Source organism: Trifolium pratense, linkage group LG3, assembly GCF_020283565.1.
Source record: "Trifolium pratense cultivar HEN17-A07 linkage group LG3, ARS_RC_1.1, whole genome shotgun sequence".
Classification (NCBI taxonomy): Eukaryota; Viridiplantae; Streptophyta; class Magnoliopsida; order Fabales; family Fabaceae; genus Trifolium; species Trifolium pratense.
In genome coordinates this window covers 38,315,721-38,325,644 of record NC_060061.1, presented here as the reverse complement: position 1 = coordinate 38,325,644, position 9,924 = coordinate 38,315,721, and the positions used below count along the sequence as shown (strand labels likewise).

The window sequence follows — 9,924 nt, the reverse complement described above, 5'->3', positions numbered from 1 at the left end:
GTCTAATAACTTTGTAGCTAGAAAGTGAATAAATGGAGTGAAAAATATATTTAATTTAATAATATTGATTTTATAAGTTTAACTAGTAGTTTAAAAATATAATTTGAGTAATACTCATCCCTTTCTTCTCCTACCTTATGTCTTTTTTTTAGGAGTAGGGTCGACCACAACTATTTGGAGATTTTACTCAAATATTAAAAATGAACTCTTATAATAAAAAACAAATGTTAAATAATAACGAAAAATCATCCTCTATTTAAATCCCAAATAAAATAAAATAATAATTATCATTATAAATAATATTAAAAAGAGACATATCCTAATCAATGGTTAAATTAAGATTGAAATGACCCGGTGATTGAGTTTGTGAATGTATTATACATTAATTGTTTCGATTCATAGATTTTTTTTTTAAAAAAATATCGGTTTTAATTTGATTTGAAATTGCTAGAACTAATATTATATAGAAAAAAATTACAATGTTAATCTATCGATGAACATATACCGTAAGCTTCAAAATTTTAAGATCCAATGTTTTTGCACATCCATCACTCAACAAGTACTTTGGAGTCGGACATGTTGATGAACAATTTTCTTTTATGGTGTATTGAGATAATTCATAAAAATAATTTCTCATAATCATACTAAACGCCTAAACAACCACAATTTTGACAAAAACTATACAGTATATTATAATTCTAACAAAATTACGTAATTTTATTAAAATCACCATCAATTCAAACCTATGTCAACAAAAGCGCAACACATAAAAGTAACATTAGAACTTGCATAGAGCGTGTACCCAGCCCACATGAGATCCATGATACCGACACTAATGCACAGTTCATTGATGATAAGTATTAAATAAAGAAGGAATTAGTAATTAATTAGTGTTATTTAATTTTTGAGCAATCGAGTCATTATAATAACGGCTATCAAACGAAACAAGGGGTGGATAGGAGACCTTGTGATTTTGTCGTTGGATCAAATAGTTCCAAAGAGTACTCAATGACACACTTTCTCATATGTTGGATACATTTATGTGGGCCCTTTGCCCATTATTGCTGACTAATTATATTGTACGTTCTGTAGTAAATCGTGATTTTGAAGCTTCCATAAAAGAGATCTTCTTCGTTACTAATGTTGAATGAAAGTATGGAACGGTGTGAAACGAGGAAAAGAACATGCACCAGCACGATTCTCCAATCAACTTTACTGCTATTGTACTGGAGTAATCTGATTGTTGCTATTGCTAATTGTTTAAGATTATTTTTTACTTTTTCCTTCTTTTCGGCCTTTAATTATAAGATTTTTTTTACAAAAAAAGTTGTCTTAATAAAATTGTCTAAAAAATTTTATATGCACTTATAACTCTTTTTTCAAACATACCCCCCTTATAAGTTAATTACCACTCTTACAAATTTGTCTTATGAAAAAATCAACCATGAATGCATTTATTCACAAGGGTAATTTATTAATAATTATATGTGATCTTTGTTAAAAGTTAAGTTTCTATATTAAGAAACGAAGAGAGTATGATATTTGTATTTAAAATTCTACGTATTATTGATGATTCTTTTTTTTTTTTTACAAAAATATCCATGTATGGGCAGTGTTATGGATTGGACCAAAACTCATACTCGTCATGTCAATCTGGTGTCGTAAACACAAAGGCCTAATCCAAAAGGCTTCGTGTCTCCTTGGCCACAATGACTTCCATTGAATCTCATCAAATCGTAACACTCCCACGACATTTAAACACGACATTGTTCGGTGGGCGTCATGCAACAACCGTCTTTAGTACACCAACGACCTCAATACTTTGTAAAAGGTGTTTACAACAAACACTCTAAGGTATAATGCAGTTATAATCTTAAAACCTCTTATTTCACATTTTTATATTGACTTGAGGGTTGAGATATTTGCAAGTACACCCACAATCAACTTCAACCTTGATAGTTTGTTGCTCAATGTTGGTCACTGACCCTGATCACTCCAGATCATGTGGTTATTTCAAGTTTATTAGATTTGTTTTGGGAAATTATTTCATTCTCATAAAAAAAAAATCATACACAAGAGTAAGAAATCCAACCCTGACCAGGTCAATCAATCCTTTGATGGCTATGTTTCAAGTGTTTTATTCTTAGATACTTTTTAGGCTAAGTTGCTTTTTAGTCCTTTAACTTATTTGTTAGTTACATTTTGTTCTCTAAACTAGTTTTTGTTCCATTTTGGTCCCATAAATATATTTTCGTTAGTTATTATGGTCATTTCTATTAGTTTTCTGCTAAAATTATTAACTTTCATCTTCTTCACATGAATCCTTCATTTTCTTCATTCATTTTTGAAAAAATAAGAAGAACATTACTAAATCCTTCATCTTCAATTCTTCGTCAATTTCTCAACAAACATATACACAAGTAAAATTATACTTTCACATTCCTCAACCTCCTTCTCCTTCTCTATTCCTTCTCACTCTCCAATTTCCAAAGCACTATGAAAAATCTCAAACCCCTTACACATCTTCAACCTCATACCTATTCATTCTCATTTTTCAATTTAACACAAACCAAAAATCATGAACATACCAAAGAAACCAAAAATACACAATAACAACAACAACAAACACCAAACTTAAAAATTAGTGCTTAGATTGAGAACTTTTTTAGGTCAAGTGAGAAATCAATCTATCATTCTTTTTCTTAATTCCCGTCCAATTTATGTAGTGGAAAAATCTATATTGGAGCAAGTTGAGGAAACCCAAATTAATTTAATTCGGAGAAACAATAAACTAGGTAAAAAAGGTAAAGATTAAAGTTGTGGTTAGTGGTGTTTGTTATTGTTGTTGTTACAAGTGAAGTGGTGAATTTGGGAGAAACCCTTGGAATCTATGGCGAGGATGACATTATGTAGACTAGTAACCGACCCGTGCGATGCACGGGTTTGTAGTGGCCTCATTTATATGCCAACCATGGATGTTGCCAACCATGGATGATATGGATCAAAGTAAGCTAGAGAGAAGCATATGGACATTCATGAATTTGGTGACATTCAAATGAAACATCTTAAAAACCATAACATAAGTATCAAAACAAACAAAGGCATGGGAACTTGAAAGTTAAATACATCATTTATAGCATAAGATGTCACTATATGCATCATCAAAAAGAGCATAGCTTTGATATAGAGGTCCACTAATATCAAAAAACAGGAAAATTCAATTTTCTTACATATATTACAGCATAATATCCAAAATAGATAAAGAAATTATAGTTGCAATGATAAAGAGGGAAAGCTTTAGAGCATATAATAATGCTGGCTTTGGTAGAATTTCTTTCGGTTGCTGGATGTGGAAGGAGCATGGAGGGTAGTTTTAACACCAATGAAAGGGGATAACTTAAAGTAGATGGTCCTGTTGTTAGATGCCTCAGTGACACCAAATTTAACAACTATACCCTCAACCAGGTTATGCACCTTACAGATATCACTCCATTGCCCTGAAATCTTGCAGCTGATATAGGGTCCATTGGCAAACTTAAAATCACAATGATTCCAGGTATTGCCAACCCAATCAATGAATCTGAGCTGAGTCTCCTCATTAGGCAGTGCATTTTGACAGAAACCTCTCCAATAGATTGTCTGTTAAATAGTGGAACAACACAATATTTAGTAATGTATATAAGGGATTAATGATACTGAACCATAAGAAGTGGAACATACCAAAGTCCCTATCTGAACATCAGGAGCAGTTAGAGTTTTTTCAAGGCTGTGTATAAAAACTTTTGGAAGTACAAAGTAGGGGATAGGTCCATTTGAAGTTGCTTCTAGGAAAGGCTCTTCCAACATGAGCTTGTATGGAGGAGATTTTTCAGGATAGGTGATTTCGACACCAGTAACGTTGCGTACCCGAATAAAGAAAACAAAAGGACTGATAAACAAAAGAGTCATCCAAGCACCGGCGTTGATGTTATAGAAATCTCTCAGTCGAGACCATCCATGGGTTAAATAAATCTCTGAATTGTTCTTTTTTAGCACAGCTACTTGGATTTGATTTTCTTTAATGTCCTGCAGGAAAAACTGTATCACCAATGTACTGACCAATGACGCGTGCATATATTGCTGGTAACTTCCCTCGATTCTACATAATAAGCACAACATTCGATTACGAAACCTTACAATAAGCATGCATGTATCAATGCTCTCAGTCTATAACCACCTTACAGACTCAGAATTAATCCACAAACAATATACCAAATTAAACACAACTACTTACCTTCATGGGATTGTACTCCATATACCATGTTCTTGTCATCATGGAGTGAGGACGAATATCAGGACTAATCTTGTCGTATCGATGGTTCATGTCTATACAATAAAAAAAATATGTAAGAATAAGTAAACCACCAATTTGGAAAGTTGAATGTAGCAAATATAAATTTTAAAGACTCTGATAGGTAAGCCAAACTCCAAACCATACACCATATAAATCCATGAGTACCAACCATTGGTGATCAAAAAACATGTAATTATACATTATGGCTTTGTAAGTTGAAGGTTTAAATCATAAAGATGTCTTATAACCAATCCAACCAGTCATAATGTGCAATGACACCATTCTACTTGACAATAATATTTTAAAGATACACAAAATCAAAAATTTGATGCATCTATTATAAAAGATAGATGGTGAAGTTACTTTGCTTGCTCTTGATGATCATATTCATTAACAACCAACAAATCAAGATGGGCATACATGGAGTAAGAACATGATTTTCAGTTATGTGACACCTATTAGCTGTCCAAATGTTACATGAAATTATATTCTACTTTAAACATTAAGAATAAGGGAATTCACAAAATGAAAAGTTGAATGTAGCAGTATGACTTGTTAAGATTTTCATAAATAATTACCAAGCCAAGCTCCAGACCATACACCATAGAATTCCTAAGAACCAACCATCTTTGATAAAAAAACATGTCATTATATGTTGTGTCTTTATAAGTTGCAGGTTTAAATGATAAAGATGACTCATAACTAAACAAACCAGACTTAATGTGCAATGAAACCATTCTAATCGATGATAATATTTCAAAGATACACAAAATCAAAAGTCTGATGTATTTATTATAGAAGATAGATGGTGAAGTTACTTTGCTTGTTCTTGAGGGTCACATTCACTAATAATCAACAAAGCAAGATATGTAGTAACAACTCAAAGGGAAACTCAACGAAATTGTGAACATGATCTCCAGCTATGCATAGCTTATTAGCAAGTACACTACATGGATTCTATTCTAAACCCTCCGTAACTATTTCAATCGTTGGTAAAAGTATTACATGAATTACACCTACCTTAAACCCTAAAGTAAGATTCGCTAGTTATAGGTTGCTAATAACAATAATCAATTACATTGTCCAGCAATATCATAGGTTTATGGTAAAAACAAACAGAAAAGAAACAGAGAGATGAAAAACCTTTGGAAGGCTCAATGTGATTATCAGCATCGCCACCATTTGCAGCAGCATCGCGAGCTTTGGCAGTCAAGAAAGCAGCAAGAGCTTCGGCTATGTCAGGCTTGTTTGACATGGTGTGGATGAATCTTGCGAAATGAGATGGTGAATGACCGATTGGGAGACGGATGAAAACTTCGAAATAGGTGGGAGCAGTTGAATAGACAAAGAGTGATTACATTAAGTTACTATTCAATGTAATCATTATAGTCCACATTGTAACTTTGTTCCTAATTGGCCATCAAGTGTTGGGCTGAGTTTCTTTTGTTGGGAATATAAGACATGAAAATCTTATGCATGTAGTCCACATGTTTTCCATTTCTTGTGTCATAATAAGTAAACCCACAATTACACTCAATCAAAAAAATTATGCCTACATTACATGATTATGTCTATAATAGGTAGTAATTTTTTTGTTTGGTATGTTTTCAAATAACCCCATTCTTGGTGGCTAAGGCAGCATGTGTAGCTTTTGCAAAGAGGTATTTATGATCCTTTCACATGCAAGTTCGATAGAAATGACATAATTTTTATCCAAACAACAATTGGTATTAGTAATTTGACTTCATTTTGAAATAAGTTTATATGTAAAATACATCAATATTAGATAGCTAGAGTTAGAGCCAAGTGTGTATAAGATGAGTATTGAAATTTTGAGTGAGAGTTGCAAGCACAATGCATGTGTTTTTAAATATAGAATTAAGCATGAGAGACCATTAGTTAATTTTAATCTAAATTAGATGTACCAAATCCAATATAGTATATGGGATGTAACTTAATAAGTGTGTATAAGATGAGTATTGAAATGTTGAGTGAGAGTTGCAAGCACAATGCATCACGAGGTAATAATGGTAGTGTGTCTTGTTAGGCAAAAAATTTGGATCATAGCATAGCAATAATATGTAAGCTTGAATTAGATAGCTACTCACATATATCATGCGTGTTTGTCTAGGTAATCAAATAGATATTCATATTCCCAAAGCACTTGCAATAAGTATAGAAGTAAAGTAGTTATATCTGTATTGGCTAAGTGAAACATAGGGTCTAATAATTACATTAATACCTAGTTAGGCTTTACATCCAAAGTCACTCTACACTTACTCATTGGGCAGAATGTAGGTGTGTGAAATCATTAGGAACGTTCGATTCCGCATAAAATAGAAGTTGGATAGACAACCACACAAATAACAGCAAATGTTGGCTTCCCAAAGTATCAATAGATGCAAGTGGCAAGCCAATGAGTAAAGGTACGAAGCATATGGATTCAATCTTAAAACATATGAAAAGTCCATCATAAACTCACAGGAACAAACAATGTAGAATGTTTATGGCAAATGTAGAATGAATTAATTTTGAAACAATACAGCTGGGATGGAAGGTTGGCATATGTACAATAATCTAATGTGATATGTGTTTGCAAACTTAGTAACCATCAATAAATTACAAAGGAAATCATCAATCAGATAGATATAAAACAGAGGAAAGTAATCAAATACACTGCAAATTGTTAATTTGTAAAAGCCACCTACATCCCAAGTGTGTAACCAAACACACTGATGTTTGGATGAATGTAACTATTGTAGAAATGGAACCCCTAATTGGTATCTAATCTAAATGACAGAATTCCTACAATTGTAACCAACTATCGATACAAAAAATTGAAACTATGATGCTATTCAACCAGATTAGTATAAGGGTGGCCTGGCCATTAGGATTTCAAAATAGGGTATGCAAAGTCACAAATCCTTAAGATTAACACTAGGATATATAGGAAATACAATTATTGGGTTTCAAAATAGGGTGTGCAAAGTCACCAATTCTTAAGATTAACATTAGGATATATAGTAAATATAATTTTTGAAGTGTGCAGCATAATCCTATTTAGGTGTGGACATAAGAGTGAGTGACAGATAATAACTTGCATACCAAGAAATCGTTGATTATGTGCAATGTTAAAATTTGCCCATCTAAATTTCCAGATTGTAACTTACATGCTAAGGAACTACTGATTATGTGCAATGGAAAGACCTGCTTACTCAAGCTTGCTTAGTTAGTATTACTGGTAGAAGAAATTTTTTCCCACCTCTAAGCCCATCCCAACACTTATATCTGTGTATAGTGTATTCAGGTGTGGTAGCAGGGTCTCAAAATAGGGTCTGCAAAGTCACTAATCCTTGAGATCAACATTAGAATCTACATGAAACACAAATATTGAAGTGTCCAACTACTGGTTATGATTTTTTTTCTGAAATTTTGTTTAATTAGGACCATTATGAAACAAATTTTATCCCACATCTATGTCCCTCCCACCATGGCTAAGAGATCAGGATTATAACTTGTAGGCCAAGCATTTAGATAGTTAATTAACAAATTAATTAATCAATTCTTAAAAGACCCAATATGTATACCCAGGTATACTGCAATCAGATGTGGAAGTAGGGTTTCAAATTAGGGTTTCAAATTAGGGTTTGCAAAATCACCAATCCTTAAAATCAACACTGCATATAGGAAACAGTTTCAGTTCGTAACTTGTTGGCCAAGAAACAACAGGTTATGAGCTCTGTTGTTGAAATTTTGTTTAGTTAGGATCATCTTGAAACAAAATTTATCCCACCTCTATGTTTCTCCCACCATGGCTAGCAAGCAACCTCAACCATATCAGCATATTTATATCATTTATATGATTCACAAAAGACATTTAGAGTTTATACAATGATATATTAGAAGGAATTCGCAAATAAGCAACATATATAAACCATAATTTATCCTGTTAGCAGGATCAACAACTGATGGACATCCATAGATAACAAAAAAATCAACAAAGATACACTGAAAAGTAATAGAGTAAAAACACTAAATACCATTGAAAGATTCATACAACATTCAAGGACTACATAGTCTGACCCATTCATGAGAATAAAAAAAAACAAAAACAGACATCCATAACTCAAGGGAAGACCACAAAATACTGCTGAGAAACATAAAGGGGCAAATATGAGCCATCACTGAGAGGATAACTGAGAGTGGTTTCAATTCCAATCTGAGGATAGACACACACATACACGACATGATTCCGAGTAGGTTCGTTAATAGCAAAACGAATTTTGTCACCCTCTTTCAGATGATGTTTCTTGCAGAAATTCATCCAACAACCAGTGACTTTGCAAGCTAGTTCACCATTAGAATCCACACTAAACTGCACGCGACATGGATAGCAACGTCTGGTGTGATCGACCAACACCACTTCACTGAAAGTAAATGCGAAGGCAAATTCACCAAAGCCATACCAAGGCAGCACCTGTGATAAAAACACAATAAAAATAATAATTAGAACCAAAATTGTCTTCCAATGTCACATCTTAAAAAAATCAGAGAATCTATGTATATATTTACATACCAAAATACCAGACTTAACATCATATAATGTTAATTTCTTAAGGTAAGAACGGAGGAATGGACTTGACAGTACAGGGCCACTTGGGGGAGATGAGTGAGGTGCAGATGTCCTAGCACTAGCACCTACAATGGTGTTAGCCAGCATAATCCTTTTTCGAGGATAATGTAAAGGATACCTTACATCAATACCCCATCTTGTTGTAAGGCTTATAGACAAAAGATTGGAATTAATGTAGGTAAAACTAAGCCAACCTCCAAACCATATGTCATAGAAATCCCTAAGGACCAACCATCCTTGCTCGAAAAACATGTCATTAGAAGTTGTTTTCAAAACACTAACTTGGATTTCATTATGATTAGGGTCCTGCAGAATGACCTTGTCACCAATCAAGTCACCAAACTCACGGACAAAGCACTTAGGTAGTCTTCATAATCTCTGTGAACAGATCAAAAATATACATTATATCAGTTTCACATAAAGTTAAATATAGAATATCCAAAAGAGTCCTACCATATAATTTGCACATCTCCACCAAACATAATCTTAAACACAAAGGCACTTAATTTTATGAAAGAAATAATGGAAAACACCAGAACATATGTACAGGAACATGTTGATTGAATGCTCACATAAGCCAAGCCACGGTATTGTTATTCAAGTTGCTTGTATTTCATGTTTAACCATTGGAATAATAAAATAGGAAAATACATTAAAATATAATTCCAGATACACTATTTTCATCAACCCAAAAAGCACCAAAACAACAAAACAACACACAAAACTCTAAAAAACAATAGGAATTATAAATTTTTTTACTTCAATAATGAATCTATCCCACCATGGCTAGCAAGCAACCTCAACCATATCAGCATGTTTATATCAATCTATCATGTGTTTCTAAATAGCTCAACACAAAGCAAATCCAATTTACAACATAAACATAGAGAGGATGAGAAGATTAGAAAAGAACATACACTATGAGGATCATACTCCATATGAAAAGTGTGGATATTGC

At 33.0% G+C, this 9,924-nt stretch overlaps 2 protein-coding genes across 2 annotated transcripts; both read right to left on the bottom strand.

Moving 5' to 3' along the window:
• Positions 1-3,154: 3,154 nt before the first annotated feature.
• LOC123916302 lies at positions 3,155-4,134 on the bottom strand. Its single transcript, XM_045967735.1, has 2 exons — positions 3,721-4,134; positions 3,155-3,639 (listed from the first exon to the last, which is right to left on the bottom strand). Exons 1-2 carry the CDS (start codon positions 4,111-4,113, stop codon positions 3,298-3,300), a joined length of 735 nt encoding a protein of 244 aa, XP_045823691.1. The 5' UTR covers positions 4,114-4,134; the 3' UTR covers positions 3,155-3,297.
• Positions 4,135-8,375: 4,241 nt separating this feature from the next.
• LOC123918057 lies at positions 8,376-9,924 on the bottom strand. Its single transcript, XM_045969992.1, has 3 exons — positions 9,884-9,924; positions 8,910-9,344; positions 8,376-8,810 (listed from the first exon to the last, which is right to left on the bottom strand). Exons 2-3 carry the CDS (start codon positions 9,216-9,218, stop codon positions 8,460-8,462), a joined length of 660 nt encoding a protein of 219 aa, XP_045825948.1. The 5' UTR covers positions 9,219-9,344; positions 9,884-9,924; the 3' UTR covers positions 8,376-8,459.

Excerpts from the sequence above, each read along its gene's own strand:
- LOC123916302 (XM_045967735.1), bottom strand. The coding sequence starts at position 4,113 with ATGCACGCGTCATTGGTCAGTACATTGGTGATACAGTTTTTCCTGCAG. Across the intron at positions 3,640-3,720 it reads ATGTTCAGATAGGGACTTTG|ACAATCTATTGGAGAGGTTT; the intron begins GTATGTTCCACT and ends ACTATTTAACAG.
- LOC123918057 (XM_045969992.1), bottom strand. The coding sequence starts at position 9,218 with ATGTTTTTCGAGCAAGGATGGTTGGTCCTTAGGGATTTCTATGACATA. Across the intron at positions 8,811-8,909 it reads ATGTTAAGTCTGGTATTTTG|GTGCTGCCTTGGTATGGCTT; the intron begins GTATGTAAATAT and ends TTTTTATCACAG.